Source organism: Bos mutus, chromosome 10 (genome assembly GCF_027580195.1).
Source record: "Bos mutus isolate GX-2022 chromosome 10, NWIPB_WYAK_1.1, whole genome shotgun sequence".
NCBI classification, from domain to species: domain Eukaryota; kingdom Metazoa; phylum Chordata; class Mammalia; order Artiodactyla; family Bovidae; genus Bos; species Bos mutus.
This window is the reverse complement of record NC_091626.1, coordinates 72,515,438-72,534,973: the sequence shown is the minus strand read 5'-3', so window position 1 is coordinate 72,534,973 and position 19,536 is coordinate 72,515,438. Positions and strand designations below refer to the sequence as shown.

Sequence of the window (19,536 nt, the reverse complement as noted above, 5' to 3'; positions counted from 1 at the left end):
GAAAGAAACTAAAATCAACTTCTAAAACTTTATACTGAGTTTATAAAATAGTTTTTAAAAACAAAGTTGGAAAAGCAACAAGGCTTATTTGGAAATGTAGATAGCAGATGTGATATTGGCAAGGCAGGGATGTAATTGTGAATAAATTAAAATGAAGATTATGAATTCCCGAGTAGTCCAGTGGTTAGGACTCCATGCTTCTACTGCAGGGAGTATGTATTCCATCCCCTGTGCCATGAATCCTGCCTGCCATGGTGTGCGCCAGCCCCTTCCCCCGCCAAAAAAAGGCTAATACGGTAAAATGGATATTATGTTTTTCTTCAGAGTCTCCTAGCAAGCTAAATATATCTAGCTTGGGGTGAGATGTTTTCTAAGTTTTTGGCAGTCACTACTTTGTTCAGCCTAAGAGCTTCAGATGTGTGGTCCTCGACTGTAGCTGTGGATTCTGGCTAAGGGGTTCCCCTTGGGAGGGGCGGGCTGGTGCAGTAGGAATGCCAATCCATGTGCGGTTCCGAGTGGCTGACCTGCTTTACCCCTCTTCCTTCCGTTCCGCGCGGCAGGTGCAGAACAAGCTGGACGGCTGCTGCTATGCGGTGAAGCGCATCCCCATCAACCCGGCCAGCAGGCACTTCCGCAGGATCAAGGGCGAGGTGACGCTGCTGTCGCGCCTCCACCATGAGAACATCGTGCGTTACTACAATGCCTGGATCGAGAGACATGAGCGGCCGGCGTGCCCGGCGACTCCACCCCCGAACTCGGGGCCCCAGGCCCAGGACGGGCAAGCCTTAGCCCAGCCAGCGGGCGACAGCGACCCGGACGGCCCGGGCAGTGTGGAGGCGGCCGCGCCGCCGCCCATCCTCAGCAGCTCGGTGGAATGGAGCACGTCCGGCGAGCGCTCGGCCAGCACCCGCTTCCCCACCGCCGGCCCAGACTCCAGCAGCGACGAGGACGACGACGAGGAGCAGGGCGTCTTCTCACAGTCCTTCCTGTAAGAGCTCCCTGCGCATCCTGCCTCCCTGCCAGGCCCAGGCAGGGGAAGGGGGACTAGGTGGGAAATACAGTCCTGTAGACCATGTGGGAATACATGTACATGGAACTTATTTTAGAGAGGAACCAAATTCAGTCCTAAGATTTTTTTTATACCACCTGCTATCCTCAAGAGATCTCCAGAACTCAAGTCCTGAAAGAAGGAAAAGTAGAAACGTCTTCCAATTCTTCTTGTTAATACATTTAATAGGATTTTTAAGAGTATTCTTTTTAGCTTCTAACTCTGGAAATAAAGGAACTAATTTGGAGTCTTGATATGGGGCCTACTGCAGTTCTAAAAACGGTTGCTGCTGCTGCAGCTGCTGCTGCTGCTAAGTCTCTCCAGTCGTGTCTGACTCTGTGTGACCCCGTAGACGGCAGCCCACTAGGTTCCTCTGTCCCTGGGATTCTCCAGGCAAGAATACTGGAGTAGGTTGCCATTTCCTTCTCCAATTCAGAACCAATAATTAATGGTCCTAAAATAAAGTTTAATTCATCTCAGAATCCATCCTAGTTACTTACATTCCTGGTTTTATTTCATTGTATCTGATTGGATGCAGTTTATTATGACCTCTAGCTATTGAATTATATATAACAGGGAATTTGGTTTCTTTAGTCTTTCTCTAATTCTCTTTTTAAGACCTGCCTCAGATTCTGACAGTGATATCATCTTTGACAATGAAGATGAGAACAGTAAAAGCCAGAATCAGGTAAATATATAAATGGAAGTGATACTATTTTATTCTTCATGGGATGGGGACATAGCAAATGTTTGATGTTATACACCTCAAGTAAAATAGTAAAGCCTTAATCTGACATGCAAATATAGAAACTGTCAATTTAAAAAGCACGATTATTTAAAATATGCTACCCATGTGATTACTTATATGTCTTAATTTATCCACAAAATAAAACATGCCTGCTTTTAGAAGAAGGGAATAAATTGACATGCTGAGTTTTTTGTTTTGCTTTGCTTTTAGTGAAAACCATTTCCTAGAGGACTTGGGGAAACATTATGTGGTTGGGAATGAGGGTTGAATGCAAATTATTTGGGGAAATAAACAGCCTAATTGTGGAGTTATGTGGGTCTCTCTCACATCAGTTAATCTTGATGATTTACTCTCATAAACCATCCTCTAGAACAGTGTTTTAACACTGTAGGTCATGATCCTGTAACAGGTTATAAAATCAGTTTCAAGGATTACAACCAGGTTCATTTTATTTTCAGTGCTATAGAGAGGAGTATAGAATGCAAAATGCATAACACTACTAAAAGTAAACTGTTCACAGAACTTGTCTCTTATGGTATCGTAAAATACAACATGGTCTGAAAGATTTGAAAACACTGCTTTAAGCCTTGGACCCCACTCAGTTCTGTGTCTTCCTCCACCCAGGCCAGCAGAGCCCCTCAGTGCTGATGACTTGGAGTTCAGGGTGAGGCTTTGTGATCTCTAGAGCTGTCAGTAGTTGCTAGAGAAAGCTTCTGTAGCTGGGGACTGGATACAGTGACTTTATTACCAAAAATAAAAATTGTTACAAGCAGGGTGCATTCACAGATAAAGGGAAGTCTACACATAGACTCTCTTAGATAAGCAGTTAAATTGGTCTGAATGAAGTTTGAATGCATTAGCCAGCATTTTTTGTAAGTACTTCTGTTTTCTATTAAAATCCCCCTTAAACCCCTGAGGAAGTTTAAGGAATAACAGCATAAGTAGTCTAAGCTAACTGCTTTGGTTTTAGTATTAGTTATGCATTTAATTATTACGGGGGCACCAAATTTACAATTCTGGCTTTGCTCAAGTAAGTGAGATATCCCATGGGGCACTCTAATTGATGGGTAGAGGCCTCTAAGAGATTAACAATTTTCTACAGATAATCCCTAGAATAAATAAATAATTCAAGAGTAGAATTTGGAGAATTCCCTGGTGATTCAGTGGTTAGGACTCTGAGCTTTCACTGCTGAGGGGCGTATTCAATCCCTGGTCAAGAAACTAAGATCCACCTCCACCCACTCCCCCCCACACAAAAAAAGAGTAGAACTTCATTGTTTCCATAACAGGTTATTTTTCCTTTAATAAATAAAACATTGAAAAATGTTTCCACACAAAAAAATGCAAATCAGAACCAGTCAAATCCTACCTAATATTTTTTCATACTTGGGGGTAGGAAAGAGTACTGTGTCTTTTAGAAGAAGAAAGACTTTTTTTTTGAAGGGACATGAGTTAGAAAAATAGCTGTAGGGGACAACCGTGTGAAAAAGTGGTATGGGGGATTGGTCACCCTAAGTGGCAGCTGGGTGGTGGTTCTTTAGTGCTATAGCCAAGGGCAGTGTCCCATTTGGTAACATGATCATATTTAAATTGTTTTAGCTAAAGATGGATTTCTCATCTTCTGTTTCCAAAGTAAGCCTACCATCAAAAGTGACATTCCAGTAAAACTGCAGCCTTAAAATATAAACCTGTATACATTCTACCCCTTCTTACCCGTAGGAAGATATCAGTGGTAAGAAGAAATTGACTTCGAATCTTTCTTTGGATTGTGCACCTTTAATACCTATTTCCTGTTGTCCCTTTCATTGTCCTGTACAGTAGCAGACCTATAAACTATGCGTTAGATTCTGGTATTGGCAAAGTTGCCTGTTAAGTGCAGTGAGCATCAAAAAGGACAGTGGTTGTTCTGCTCACTGACCTACCCTCCAAGGCAGCATGATGGCCAGGTATGTGGTAGGGTGAGCATAGACGACTTGGTGACAGTAATGACCTTGTTTCATTTCAGCCTCGTTTTGAGCTCTCTCGTGTTCCTCTTGTGTTAGGATGAAGATTGCAATGGAAAGAACAGTTGTCATGAAAGTGAGCCACCAGCAACCACCGAGGCTGTGCACTACCTCTACATCCAGGTGAGGCCCTGGCACACAGCTCAGTGACTCAGCAACTCCCAGCAGTTGCTGGTGAGTAGGTTTTGGGAGATGAGAGTAAGAGAGCGAGCAGAAGAGGGCTCAGCAGCACTGCCAGGGATGAACTGGCCAGAGAGGATTGCAGAATGGAGGCCCTTTCCATCAGCCTTGAACCCGAGCTCTCTGGTACCAGAGCAACAGACAGCATAAGGCAGTGGTTTCCAATTCTAAGCTCACCTGGATTGTGGAAGTTCACATCCTGGATCCACCAGTCACAGCTATGTGAGCTCAGGCAAAGTTCTTCAGCATCCCGTGTCCCAGGACGCTGGGACATTTAATCACCTGTAATTTAATTTAATCACTTATAAATTAAATAATAGCAGGTACCTTAATGATTTGGCTTCCCTGGTAGCTCAGAGGTTAAAGCGTCCGCCTGCAGTGCGGGAGACCTGGGTTCAATCCCTGGGTTGGGAAGATTCCCCTGGAGAAGGAAATGGCAACCCACTCCAGTATTCTTGCCTGGAGAATCCCATGGACGGAGGAGCCTGGCGGGCTACAGTCCATGGGGTCACAAAGAGTCAGACACGACTGAGCGACTGAACTGAACTGAACTAATGACTTGTGAGGAATAAACATAGTAATGTGTGTAAAGTAATTAGAACCATACCCGAGGCCACAGGCGCTTGACTGCACACGTACAGAAATTCTGTTTTGTCTAACAAGTTAAATCTGGGCAAGTAAGTTACGAGGCATGTAACATCCTCGTGTGCACAGAAGACACACCAGCCTGGCTTTAGGAAAGTGGCTTGTCCTGGAACCCCTGAGGGATAGGAGAACCAGCTCCAGTGAGGCATTGCTAAAGGTAAGCCTATAGGCTTTGTCCTGCTCCCTCTCCCAAGGGCCACATTCTGGACAGTGGGAGCCTGCCAGCAGAGGGACAGCCACAAACCAAAGAGGAAAACGTGCCTCTGGCCCAAGAGAACAGGACTGTGGGTCATTATTAGTGTTTTCAATCACATCTGCAAGAGGCAGATCTTTAAATGTGAGATTCAGTACTATGCCAAAGAAGGAACCCTCAGGCAGTGTAATGTTTCAAAAGAGGTTAGTTAGGTGGCTACTTTACAGAAGTTGCAGCTGGTTTTAGGTTTTTCCTAACATAAATCACTCACACTCATGGTAAAATGTTTGTTTCCCAAACTGCTAACTATTGAGTAGCTTCTCCATTCCAGGTACTCTCTAAAGAGTTACAGTGAGGCGAAAGTGTGTAAGGGAGGTGTGTGAAGTGCAGGTACCAGCATGGTGTGGGAGGCAGAGGCCCTCTGGAAGACAAGTCAGAATTTGTAGATATCATTCTGAGCCTGGGAGGGTATTTCTCTCTTTTAAAATGACATGTTCCTCTCTTTAAAAGCAACAACAAAAAAATCCTTCATGAGAAATCTCAACTTTGATGCTAGTTTGAAACATACAGTCTAGTTTCATAAATCAAATGCTATATGTTGATCTAGGACTTAAATGACATTGCCTTGTTTTCTGACAGATTAATACAGTCAAGCAGGATGAGATAGAGCCCTTTCTTGAATATTTGGATATTTACAGAGTTTTACTCTAGACTTGAAGGCCATTGTCATTAATTTAATGTACAGATGAGAGAAGCTAGTGACATCATTGAATTACTAATTAGCCCTTCTTGAAAATGTGGGCTTGGAAATGATCTTGTAAAACTAAATAAAATTTTATATAATTCTAACTGTTTTCGTATTACTTGTGACAAGGCTTTTAAAGTCTTTATTTTTTAATAAACAATAATATGAAAAATAAGAATGATTTTGTTGGAGTGCTAAGAGTATGCTTCTTCCCCCAGTTTTTTTTTTTTTTTAACACTGTTGGTTTCTTTTTTAATTAAAAAAAGATAAGCCTTTCCTATAAGTACTTAAAATCTGTGGTACATGTTTTAAAATACAGGATTACACTAATTGCCATTGTTCTCCTTGACTAAAACTCTGTCATCAAATCCTGCCTGGTTCGTTCTTATCTATAGATGGAGTACTGTGAGAAGAGCACTTTACGAGACACCATTGACCAGGGACTGTATCGAGACACCGTCAGGCTCTGGAGGCTTTTCCGAGAGATTCTGGATGGATTGGCTTATATCCATGAGAAAGTAAGCTTGGCATCATTTCACATCTGAAATACTTCACATAAAATTTATAACAAATTTATAACAAATATGAAACTTGAGAAAAACTGAAATAGAGGGAAAATTATGGGTATTTTGAAATAAATCTATTTTTACAGGAAATAGAACATACCAAAAGGTAAGAAAATAGCATAAAACCTCTCAGTTCAGAGAAAACACTGAAGGATAGGACAGGGGTCAGCAAATTATGGCGCAGGAGCCCTCGCCACTTGTGTTCATCCTGTGAGCTAAGGACGGCTTTTACAGTTTTAAGTGGTTGTAAAAAAGATCGAAAGAAGGGTAATATCTCATGACACCTGAAAATCCTGTGAAGTTCAAGCGTGTGTCCCTTAGTCACTTTATGCTGCATCCTGGCCGCGACAGCTTATGTGATGCCTGTGGCTGTGCTTGTGCTGCTGCTGTACAGTAAGTAGTTGCAGCAGAGCCTGTGTGGCCCATAAAACCTGAAAGATTTATTATCTGACCCTTTACAGAAAAAGTCTGCCAGCCTCTGGGTTAGGTGGAAATATTCAAACAAATATGGAAGGTGAGGAGGCTTCCCTGAGTGGTTTAGAGAAAGTGAGAGTATGATTGATTCATGCCAAGGTGTGTGATTCTGACTCAGTGCTGCCCTTCCAGAAAGTCATCTAGCAAGAGCAGAGAGGAGACTGAGAACATAGCTTGCCAGGTGTATAAAATGTCACTTTAAAACTAGAAATTGTCATCATGTGCTAATGGACCTAGCTTCAGGATGAAACGCAGCTTACATTTTAAACATGAGATTCTCTAATGCATTAGCATAAATATGTTTTTTTTTCCCTGTGCCTCAAGTTTCTTTAACCCTAAAATGTTTATACTGTACTATATTTATACTAAAAGACCAGGACTCTAATTTACAGACCCACTCCAGTACTCTTGCCTGGAAACTCCCATGGATGGAGGAGCCTGGTAGGCTGCAGTCCATGGGGTCGCTAAGAGTCGGACACGAGTGAGCGACTTCCCTTTCACTTTCCACTTTCATGCATTGGAGAAGGAAATGGCAACCCACTCCAGTGTTCTTGCCTGGAGAATCCCAGGGACGGAGGAGCCTAGTGGGCTGCGGTCTATGGGGTCGCACAGAGTCGGACACGACTGAAGTGACTTAGCAGCAGCAGCAGCAGCAGCAGTTTATAAATAGAGGAAGAAATGAACATGGTGTTTTTCTCCCTGACCAGAACAGGGAGACATGATGCAGCAGAGAGAAAGATCATTGAAAGTCTGACAGAGGGATGCCGAAGGGAACCGTTTGGATCAGACCTGATCAGGACCACCAGCAGGTTGACTGGGAGAGGGTGGCAAAGGCATTTGGGAGACATTACAGAGGCCAGACAGCCTAGACTAGCATGATCTGCAGAAGACGGCCTCATCCGATTTTTATCACTAGGTTGTCCTTTAAAACAAGGAAACAGGAATGATATAAGCTGTTCTTAGGAAAAAATATTGTTGGTTTCTTTACTCTCTTCCATCAGGGAATGATTCACCGAGATTTGAAGCCTGTCAACATTTTTTTGGATTCTGATGACCATGTCAAAATAGGTGATTTTGGTTTGGCCACCGACCATCTAGCCTTTGCTGTGAGTATTTTTTTATTCAAGTGTGCCTAAAAACGAATGCATGTGCCTTGATTATCCTGTCTTCTAACATTCTCATGAGTTCCCTGAACTCTGCTGTGTGATGCCCAGGACGTATACAAGCCTGAAGGGGTGGCTGCAAATTATCTTGCAGACTTTGAGATTGTGAATATGTTTTACTGAGTGCATTCCTCTTGAGAGACATACAATTATGAGTTTGTGGGTGATGTTTAGGGCAAAGGCATATAATACTTTATGAAATGATTTGGTATTTTGGTCTACCATGCCAGACACTGGGCAAGATGTTTTACACTCCAGGGACTTTTAACTTAAGGAAATAAGATTCAAAACCCATGAAACATCAGGAGAATGAGTTCTAGACAGCATAAGTCAGAAAGTATTAATGTTATTCACAACATTGTAGTTTAACAAACAAAGCTAAAACAATGTGAGCGAAATAGTCATATAAGATTAAAAGACTGAAAATTTACATATGTTTTTGAGAATAAAGAAACACTGTATAGAGAAAAGAGCATTTCAGATGGGCCTGAAAGGACAGGTGGGAGTCCAGTAGGCTGGGATCGAGGGCAGGGCCTGGTGACACCAGAGTCAGGGGTTCCAGAGAAAAAGAACGGCATAAGCAAAGGCCCTAGGGTGAGCAGACATGACTGTCGAAGGCCAGCCTGTTGTCTGGTTTGTTGAAACTATGAGGGTGTAGGGGAGCCATGAAAGAAGATGGCTTAAGGTTGGGGATTCTTGGAGGTGATTGAATACTAGGGGAAGAATTTTACTTAACATCATGAGCCAGAGCTTAAGGCACCAAAGTCTGTGGTAAACACAGTTAATTCTAAGGGTGGTCAGAGGAAGAAATTAATGGTGAGAAGGACCAAAGGGGCCAAATTAGAAGGTGATGTTAGAAGGTACAGAGAGGGAGGGGGTGGAAGGGGGACAGTAAGGACTGGGTCCTGACCAGAATGGCAGCGAATTCAGAGTGCTAAGACCAAACGAACGAATTTAATTTGAGGTCTCAGCTTTCGTCTACAGACGGTCTATGTCTGTCGGCTTTAGTCTATAGACAGACATTTAGTCTATGTGTGTCGGCCTTTAGTATATAAGGGCCTCCCCTATAAGGGGGCCTTCCCAGGTGGCACAGTGGTAAAGAATCTGCCTGCCAATGCAGAAAACGAGGGAGATGCAAGTTTGATCCCTGGGTGGGGAAGATCCCCTGGAGAAGGAAATGGCAATTCACTCCAGTATCTTGCCTGGGAAATTCCATGGACAAAGGAGCCTGGCAGGCTACAGTCCATGGGGTCGCAAAGAGTCCAACACAACTGAGCGACTGAGCACATGCTCGTGAAGTAGATAAGAGCTCAAGCTCTGGATGCCCGCTGCCCTGGGCTAGAAACCTTGGATAAGTTATTTAATTTCCTAGTATCTTTTCTAAAACATGTGCCTAATGTAAGTACCGAATTCACATTTGTCACCACAATTAAAATAAGAATTTAGGTGAGCCCTGGAACAGTCCCCAGCTCTGAGAATGTTACAGCTGTTGTTATCCGTGGCAGTGCTTATACCAGGAATCCATGGAGTGATGACAGAAAACTAGTGATTCGGGTTAATGCAAGACAGCACTGTCACAGATGTAGTGGAGGAGGTGAGGCTCCCTAAGAGGTATTAGCAGCTCTGGAGGGATACATTTGGTGACCAGCCTCTGGGACAGAAGAGTGAAAATTGATCCAGATAAAGTAATAGCAGTGGGAAAGTTAGAAAGTGAGTTTATTGTTATTAGTCTCCTTTTACTCTTTCCAGTAAATAGATTCTGTTTTGAAATATGAAAATAAATTAGTTTTGGTAAACTTTAAGGGGTTCTGCCATGAAGGAGGTCTTCATGGCAAGGTGGTGAATTGCCCCTCTCCTTGACCTCGTTGGGTTTCCAGTGAGCCCTACATTAGTAGGCTAACTGAACTAAAAAAATTTATAGCTCAGAAAAGCATTATTACAGTTGTCCTGGATTCTTTGTAGTATCTTTTATTCAGTCTTCATTTAGAAGTGATAATCCATTCCTGTGGAATAAACATTTTAATTTGATATTTGGCTTACTTATATTTTTAGGCTGACGGCAAACAAGATGACACATCAGGAGATCACTTGATTAAATCAGACCCTTCAGGTAAATCCAGAAACTTGTATTTAATTCATGTGTTAATAAGCAGTCCACAAAATTTCCTTTTTTCCCTTTTTTTTTTAACATACAAAAAGCTGTACATATGTAATGTATACAACTTTGAGGCCTTTTGAGGTACATGCACACTTAGAAAACATCACCATAATCATATCCATCACCTCCAAGTTTTTCCCTGCCCTCTTACTTATTATTACTATCATTACCAATTTTGTGATAAGAATACTTAACAGGACAGTTTTAAATATGCAATACAATATAAAATTTCTCAATGTGAAGCCTGTTTTTCACTTGTTAAGATTTTATTCTAAAGCAAATTATAATTATTCATTAAGTTAACAAAATTATGAACATTCTTTTTTTCCCCTCTTCACTTTATTGATTGTTTTTAAGGACTCTTAAGAAATTAGAGCTTCAATTAGAATAATTTGGTTCTGTGGGCAAGCAGTTATACTGTGACCCCAGGTGGTAATGGGAGATTACCTCATGACCTGGCCTGTCTGAGATCCTCCTGCCTGACACTGCCCCTTTACCACAGCAGAGCCAAGGTATGTGGCCGGCCATCCACGATTTAGGGTTAACAGCTTGGTGAAATGTATGCTGCTGCTTCCTGTGAATAGTGTCAACAGACTGTGTCTCACTCTTAAGAAACTTTTTTTTTTTAATAAAAATTTGCCTTATCTCTAAGTGCTGTTATTAGACACCTTTTCCCTGCCTTCTTCCATGCAGGTCATTTGACTGGGATGGTTGGCACTGCTTTATATGTAAGCCCTGAGGTCCAAGGAAGCACCAAATCTGCATACAACCAGGTAAAAAAAGAAGCTTTGGGGGGAAAAGGAAAGATCGAGAGAGAGAGAGAGAGAAAGAGGAAAGAAAGAGTATGAAGATCACAGCACTGGGGGTTCAGTTACCAGCTGAGATAGCAGGAAACATTCATTCACTCAGTCAGTTCAGTTCAGTCACTCAGTCATGTCCGACTATTTGCAACCCCATGGACTGCAGCATGCCAGGCTTCCCTGTCTATCACCAGCTCCTGGAGCTTGCTCAAACTCATGTCTATCGAGTCGGTGATGCAGTCCAGCCATCTCATCCTCTGTTGTCCCCTTCTTCTCCTGCCTTCAATCTTTCCCAGCATCAGGGTCTTTTCCAGTGAGTCAGTTCTTCGCATCAGGTGGCCAAAGTATTGGAGTTTCAGCTTCAGCTTCAGTCTTTCCAATGAACACCCAGGACTGGTTTCCTTTAGGATGGACTGGTTGGATCTCCTTGCTGTCCAAGTCTGTATCATGTATCTGTTGAGTGCCTGTTCCAGGTAGGACACGTGATGCCCAAAGACAGCGACTGAAGCTGGCACTCTTGCTGCCAAGGAGCTTACAGTCCTTCTGTCCATCTAAAGAAGATTTGAACTAACTGGCTTTGGGCCAGGCCCTGGGAACACAGGGAACAAGGCCATCAACTAATAAGACATCTTATTCCAGCCTTGAGGGGACTTGTCCACTGATGGATGAACCAAACAAGTAAAAATTCTTAAATCACAAACTACGTAAGAACTAAGAAGAAAAGAAATGGGATCCAGTGACCAGAAGACAATAAGGAGCATCGTCTTTAGGTTGACTGATTACAGAAAGCCTCCCCAAGAGGATGGCTATCCTGACAAAAGAGGAAAAGAGGGAGAAATCACAAGAATTGGGGCCTGGAGCTTGGCTCGGAGGGGAGAGGGATAAGCAGAGGAAACAGCACCTCAGAGAGAAGTGTGTTAGCGTGGGTGAGAGCTGGCATGGCGTGGTGCACTTAGGAAGATCACAAAGAAGGTCAGACTGGCTACAGCAAGGTGAGCCACGGGGGCAAGAGGTGCGAAGCAAAGCTGAGGGGAACGCCAGGGTCAGGTGATGCAGGCCCGCGTGGCCATGATAAGGAGTGAGCAGAGGCAGCCCTGAAGGATCTTGAGCGAGAGAGTTCATTCCACCTGCTGCCGGACACCTTACAGAAATCCAAATGGGGCGGCTGAGCTAGGACTGGAGTGGTGGCAGTAGAGACCAGGTTTGCTGTTTAGTCGCTCAGTCGTGTCTGACTTTTGCAACGCCATGGACTGCAGCACGCCAGGCTTCCCTGTCCTTCACTATCTCCAGAGTTTGCTCAAACTCATGTCGATCGAGTCAGTGATGCCATCCAATGCTCTCATCCTCTCTCACCCCCTTTTCCTCCTGCCCTCAGTCTTTCTCAGCATCATTATCTTTTCCAATGAATCAACTCTTCACATCAGGTGGCCAAAGTATTAGAACTTCAGCTTCAGCATCCAATGAATATTCAGGGTTGATTTCCTTTAGGATTGACTGGTTTGATCTCCTTGCTGTCCACGGGACTCTCAAGAGTCTATTCGAGCACCACAGTTTGAAAGCATCAACTCTTTGGCACTCAGCCGTCTTTCTGGTCCAACTCTCACATCCGTACATGACTACGGGAAGAACCATAGCTTTGACTAGATGGGCCTTTGTCGCCAAAGTGATGTCTCTGAAGTGTGCAGATATGAGATACATGTTGGAGGGAACGTGACAGGTTTTCCTAATGGAGTGGGTGTTGGGTGAGGAAAAGGAAGGGAAACAGGACAATACTCCGCTTTCTACCTGGAGCGGCTAGGGGAAGGGTAGTTGACTGAGCTTAGGAACCCTGAAGAAAGACGTGGGAGGTAGAGGAGAGGATGGCAAAGAAAACTGCCTGGGGCACGTTAAGAAGGAAATGCCAGATGAGAAATCCGATTGGAGAGGTCCAGTCTGCTGCTGAAGACTCAAGACTCAAGTTCAGAAGAAAGGTCAAAGTCAGAGGTATAAATTTGAGAGTCACCAGCACACAGATGGGATTTAAAAGCTTGAGCCCAGCTGAGATCACTTAGGGCAAGACCCATAGAGGTAAATTTTTAAAATACATGAGGCAGGCAGTCTGCATCAAAGCGTATTTTCAAGCTTGTGGTGGCAACTCTAGTGTGGGTTTTGATTCTGACAGGGGAGCACCAGGCAGTGACAGAGTGGAGGCGAGGATGAGGGCGTGTAGAGATGGACATGCCCACCCTGAGGAGGGGAGGCACCTTCAGTGTCACCATTCCAGTTTAGCTTGCAAGAGGATAATGGAATCCTTGAAAGGATTTTGGCCTAGCACTTTTCCACCTTTTGAAATGTATCCTAAGGAAACAACCAGGGACAGCCAAAATGATTGGTGTGAAAGAGGCTTGTCACAGCATTGTTTATAACAGGGCGGAATTGTAAGTGTTTAAAAGTAGAGAACTGGTTAAATTATGGGGCTTCCATGTAATTGAATATGTCATTAAAATCACGTTTTAGAAAAATGATAGTATTAAAATATTCTTTTGTGTTAGAATAAAAGTTACAGATGACACTATGTTTCTAGTTTTAGTGCGTGCGTGCGTGTGTGTGTAGATATTTTTTTAAAAGGCACAAAATGGGTATATCTTAGCCATCAACTGTAAATTTCTTTAGGCAGTGGGGTTATGGATGGTTTCTATTTTATTCTTGGTGCTTTTGTGTATATTCCACGTTTTTCTACAGCTAACGTGTAGGAAATGACAGGATGAATGTTTGTTTTTAAGACTTTGGAGGTCACTGGTTGGAGAGGCTGTCCTACTAATCCTTGAGTCCAACTGCATTCAAGTTTTCCTTGGAAACGGCTTCTGTGCCTGCGTGCAGTGTACCATGAGCAGTCTCACCCTTGGCCTCTTTGTGCTCGGCTGTCACAGGCACAGGACCTTCTGAACATCCTCTTCCCCTTGGCAGCTGCCTACCTGAGACTCTGCACTGACTTGCCTTACCTTCTTTCCTTGTATTTCCATATTTTGTGGGGATTTGTCACACGATCTTTCTGTTGTGCTATGCTTCTGCCCTCATCAGTATGGCTTTGCAATCAGTGGCTGATATTTGCTATCAGATGCAGATTGTGCTGTGTTTTCCTTTTGAGATGATCAGTAAAAATGCAGTTTTGTTGTCGTGTTGTTTAGTTGCTCAGTCGTAACTCTTTGTGTCCCCATAGATTGCAGCCCACCAGGCTTCTCTGTCCATGGGATTTTACAGGCAAGAATACTGCAATGGGTTGCCATTTCCTACTCCAGGGAATCTTCCCAACCCAGGGAACGCATCTGTGTCTCCATATCTGCAGCATTGCAGGTGGATTCTTTATCACTGAACCACCGCAGAAGCCCTGTAAAGATACAAAGCTAACTCTTTTCAAGATGTCGGTTCTCCTTGCTCTGTAATAATTATTCTCAGTGTGTGGCCAGGGGTTATCTATGTCTGTGGGTAGGGCTGAACCAGTTACAATCAACTTTTAAGAAAAATGTTGAAGTCATGCCAAATATTTTATCATCTAAATATAAAAATATCATCTATATTTTATACTTACAGGTTTGTTTGTTTTTTTATAGGACAGAGTGAATTTTTTCTCATATGGTTTATTTTTCACTTAGGTGAACATTATCCCATCTAACAGTGCTCATCCTCTAATTCCCTATTGGATTATGCTTTCATATCTAGGCTCTAAATGTAATTCTTTTTCCTCCTCAGAAAGTGGATCTCTTCAGCCTGGGGATTATCTTCTTTGAGATGTCCTATCATCCCATGGTCACAGCCTCAGAAAGAATCTTTGTTCTCAACCAGCTCAGAGATGTATGTATCAGATGTTTTATTTAGTGCCTCTGTTTCCAGTAACCTGAATCTTAGCATGGACATTAGAATTCAGTGCCGGGTATTTATCTGTTATTTATAATATAGAAAGAGGTTGTCCTGCTATAATTTTCTGTGTTTTCTAATAAATGGAAATTCATCTCAGCTTATGCACTTACAATGATAAGAAACTTACCCCAAATTGATTTATTTGGGGAGATATTGCTAGGTAATCCTTTTTAAAAATATTTTGAGATTTCCTCTTGATTTTAAAACAAAGGAATTTTAAAATTTTGCATAATATCAATGTAGTTACAGCAGTGGGAAGGGGTTATAAGGATAGCAAATATTTAGATCTAGAAATTAAAAAGTTCCAGCTGAATGTACCAGATATAATAATGCCTAAAGAATACCACTATGACCAGAAGGTAAGTGGGGTCTGGGGTGAAAATCAGCCACTTGAATTTTTTTCTCAATGAGATCTCCCTCAGTCTTCTTGGGTTTGATCCCTGCCTCTTCCCAAACTAAAAGGGACTAATGTTGGAGTGTGTGAAGTCAAGGGTGCCCATGGGCATCAGCATTAAGATGAGGGGAGAATAGAGTGAGGAAGATTTAGATTCACATATTCCTGTGTAAGAGAGATGAAGACTCTTCCTCTTCCTTCCTAGAGCAGAACCAAGTATGCATGTCTGTTGGTATTAATCACATACAGTGTGACTAAGAATACCCTGTGAGGTATCTCAGGAAGGAGTTTGATAGTTTAACTGCCAGGACAGCGTGGGCAGCTGTGTTCATCATGTATCAGAGGAAACAAAGAGATTACTGTGTCCTTGCCTTGACTTGGAATGCTCTTTATTGGTGAAGTGCCTTTCTTTAGTCTAAAATTCATGTTTGTTGCCTCATTTCAAGAATATCTCAACTGCCAGGTTAATGTTACGATTGAGGTCTTATTTACCAGAAAGGTGAGAAGTTTGAGGGGGTGGGTAGAGATTTTCACGTTGGTTTTTTCTTACTCTGTGTTGACCATTTTGTATTTTTACCTTTGTTTGTTTAATAAGGTTACTCTTGTCTTTCTCTGAAGCCATTAGATGGTAAAATACTTTGTTCTCAAACGAGGTGCTTTCTGTCACCTAGGCTGTCATTTGGGTGAAGTTAGTGTTAAAATAATACGTATGTCCTTGGAAGGATGGACATTGGATTTCAAGATGAGTGTCTTGTCCATCTCCCCTTGTTAGCAAACTTTCATTTCTCTCTTTGATTTTCTTACCTCTGGTGAATAAAATGCTTTCACGTTTTATTGTGAAAATGTGGCAGCCTGCCAAGCACTTGCTGATTTGAATACAATATTTTTTTTAGCCCACTTCACCTAAGTTTCCAGAAGACTTTGATGATGGAGAGCATACAAAGCAGGTAATTTTCTGATACTTTAATTACTGTGTTCTCACTCTGGAGTTTTAATTACTATTTTTCTTCTTCAATTAGTAATCTTCTGCCACTCATTCTCTTGTGTCGTGGGAACAACGTGGGGGAAAATATCAAAAGATGGAGTACTTAAAATGTATTTAGACTTGAAAAACACTGTAAAAATGCCAAGGGCTGGCATAAAAAAATTAACAAACTACAGGGTTCTTTTTTGTGATTCCTCATGCTTTTGAAGTACTGTTTGGACCTTTGGCTTAGCTATTGAAGAAAGAGAACACTCTTACAGCTCATTGTTTGAGATAAAGCTTGAAACTTTAAGAAAAAGAAAATACATTTTGAAACTGTAATTTTGTCCTGTCTTATATTGGTTAAAGTAGCTTATATTGTAAAGGGGAAGACTAGACAGTTAGATGGTACAGTAATTTAAACAAAATAATTTTCCCCATATACTGTAAATATATGTGTGTGTGTGTACACGCGCGTGCCTGCTGAGTTGGCTTTAGTTGTGTCTGACTCTTTGCTACCCTATAGACTGTAGCCCGCCAGGCTTCTCTGTGGGTTTTCCAGGCAAGAGCACTGGAGTGGATTGCCATGCCCTCCTCCAAGGAATCTTCCCTACCCAGGGATCGAACCCATATCTCTTAAATCTCTTGCATTGGCAGGCAGGTTATTTACCACTAGCGCAACCTGGGAAGCCCCTATAGTATATGTATGTCAGAGTAAATTATTAGCATCTGGCTAATATGAAGGAATAATCATTAGTGAATTTATTATAGTGCTTCTGGTGTGCCTTTCTTCTTAGTGCTGGCTGTTTGTCTTAGAGGAACCTTCCATGGTTAATACTCTTGTCATGTAGAAGTTTACTCCTTAAACTGATTTCTTAACAATTATAATCAAGGCAGAATCCCTTATTTAAATTTTAATGTTGAGAACAGAAACCTAGCTAGAATATTGCATTAATTTGCTACTTTTTGATTATTGGTTTTGTATCTGGATGGACTTAACTTTTTTAGACTAATTTTCCTCCCCTGTAAAATAGAGATATTAAATATCCTTTATTTTATATTGGTACAAACATCCTATAATTTGATAGCATTTAACATATGACATTTGTTTATGGTTCGAGGGACCCATTCTGCCTCAAATGTTGAATTAGTGAAGAACCATTAGAAAGTGGCTTCCCAGGTGTCTCAGTGGTAAAGAAACTGCCTGCCAGTGTAGAAGACACAAGTTTTGATTCCTGCATCAGGAAGATCCCCTAGAGGAGGAAGCAGCCACTCACTCCAGTTTTCTTGCCTGGGAAGTCCAATGGACAGAGGAGCCTGGTAGGCTATAGTCCATGGGGTTGCAAAGAATCGGACATGACTGAGTGACTGAGCATACATTAAAAAATACATTGAGTCGTGTTTCTCCTTTTACTAGCTATTATCATTGATCTGAACTGAGTTGTTCCCTGTATTTTTTAGGGTGTCATAAATAAATACTCAAATCATAGCATTTCCCTGTAATGAGGTCAGTCTTATTCAGTATTCCCACATGGTGGCTCCTGTGGTGTTGTAGTTAAACTGCAGACATAAGCACAACTATACATACCATTTCTCAAGACAGTGATTGTCCTCCTAGCACAAGGACTTACTGGGCACCCTGGAGCATTTGCACTTGGGCTGTAGAAACTTAACCAGATAAAACCATATATAAACTTAACCTTATATAAACTGTGTAAACTTAACCACCACAGCCACTGCCGCTGCTGCCTTCCATATCACATTGTTGCTTTTTATCTGCAAGAAGGCAGCATAGAAAATGCTTATTGACTGAGTATAACAGTTACTGCCACATACAGAAATTAAGTATTACTATCGATTTTGCTGAATAGGATATTATTTTTACCAGTTTAATTTAACATATATATTCATAAAGTTATATCACATCAGTTCCATTCTTTATATGAAAAATAATTATCTGTGTTTTTAATTCTAGCCTCAACCAGGGTTAAGGATTATGGGGGAGGATATTTTAAAGATATGTAATTAAAGATGCTTAATGAGATTCATCTATATTGAGGTTTTCTGATCTCAAGTATTCCTCTAACTCCTTATAAACAAGAGAATTACAGAATCATTCTGGGGCCTTTCAAAGGTTTAAACAGGGAACTATAGTTTATTCAAATAGTTCCCTGCTTAATTAGGTAGTAGCTATGAAGGTATAATAAATGAGTAACAGAAGAGAATTCAAGGGAATGGTATGAATACAGATAACATAAAAACAAGATGTTTTCTACTGATTTAGGGATTCCAGCAGCTCTTAAGCATTATATTTTCTACTAAAATTGGGCACCTAAAATAACTTGTTTTATGTTCTTGTATCTTGTGTGGTTCAAGAACTGTACCAAAAAAGCTGTATTTTAGATACAGTGTGTTTAGAAGGCCTAACTTTTGCTTCTATGTCTTTGTTGAAGGTTTTTTGGTCCTTTATAACAGTGAAGTACAAAAAGGGCCTCTACCTTTTAGGAAAGATATTATATTAATATTACCTAGTTGCACAATCCTGTGACCATAATGAACTATTGGGGGGAAATGACAAATTCAGAAATTTAAGAAATACCAACTAAAATGGACCATCTAAGGGGAAGAAGTGTGTCCTTTGGGACCTGAACCAAACACCAGCTTGCTGGGAGAATTCCCGAGCACCATCCATCGCATCCCATCCCCAGTATTGCATTGTAGAAATCTGTCATCTCCTGGCTGTTGAACCACGATCCGGCAAAGCGGCCCACGGCCACAGAACTGCTCAAGAGCGAGCTGCTGCCCCCGCCCCAGATGGAGGAATCGGAGCTGCACGAGGTGCTGCACCACACCCTGGCCAACGTGGACGGGAAGGCCTACCGCACCATGATGGGCCAGATCTTCGCCCAGCGCATCTCCCCTGCCATCGACTACACCTACGACAGTGACATACTGAAGGTGGGGTAAGCCATGGCTTGAAAGAGCTTTACCCGCTCTACAAAAGGATCAAGTCCATTCCTGAATTTTCCTGGGTTTCTTTAATGCCTCCAACATAAATTCTCTCTTTTTTTTTAATTGAAGCATCGTTGATTTATAGTATTGTAATAGTTTCAGGTATACAACAAAGTGATTCAGTTATATATATATATTCTTTTTCAGATTCTTTTTTATTATAGGTTATTATAGGTTTTATTATAGGTTGTTTCCTAAAGGAAATCAACCCTGAATATTCACTGGAAGGACTGTTGCTGAAGCTGAAGCTCCAGTTCTTTGGCCACCTGATATGCAGAGCCGACTCATTGGAAAAGACCCTGATGCTGGGAAAAGATTGAAAGTAAAAGGAGAAGGTTATGGCAGAGGATGAGATGGTTAAATAGCATCACCAACTTAATGAACATGAATTTGAGTAAACTCCAGGAGATGGCACAGGACAAAGGAGCCTGGTGTGCTAGTCCGTGGGGTCACAAAGAGTCACACAGAACTTAGCCACTGACAACAATTATAAGATATTGACTGTAGTTCCCTGTGCTATACCGTAGGTCCTGGTCCAACATAAGC

The 19,536-nt window shown here is 41.9% G+C and overlaps 1 protein-coding gene across 2 annotated transcripts in view; it reads left to right on the top strand.

Moving 5' to 3' along the window:
• Nucleotides 1-19,536, top strand: part of EIF2AK4 (eukaryotic translation initiation factor 2 alpha kinase 4) — a 97,903-nt gene that overhangs the window by 45,006 nt on the left and 33,361 nt on the right. For both annotated transcript variants that reach the window (XM_005888933.2, XM_070378246.1), the window contains exons 12-21: nt 561-988; nt 1,667-1,736; nt 3,839-3,922; nt 5,958-6,080; nt 7,604-7,708; nt 9,818-9,875; nt 10,617-10,696; nt 14,453-14,554; nt 15,908-15,961; nt 18,700-18,936. In XM_005888933.2, the coding sequence (XP_005888995.1) occupies nt 561-988; nt 1,667-1,736; nt 3,839-3,922; nt 5,958-6,080; nt 7,604-7,708; nt 9,818-9,875; nt 10,617-10,696; nt 14,453-14,554; nt 15,908-15,961; nt 18,700-18,936 (1,341 nt within the window). The remainder of the gene's footprint in view (nt 1-560; nt 989-1,666; nt 1,737-3,838; nt 3,923-5,957; nt 6,081-7,603; nt 7,709-9,817; nt 9,876-10,616; nt 10,697-14,452; nt 14,555-15,907; nt 15,962-18,699; nt 18,937-19,536) is intronic.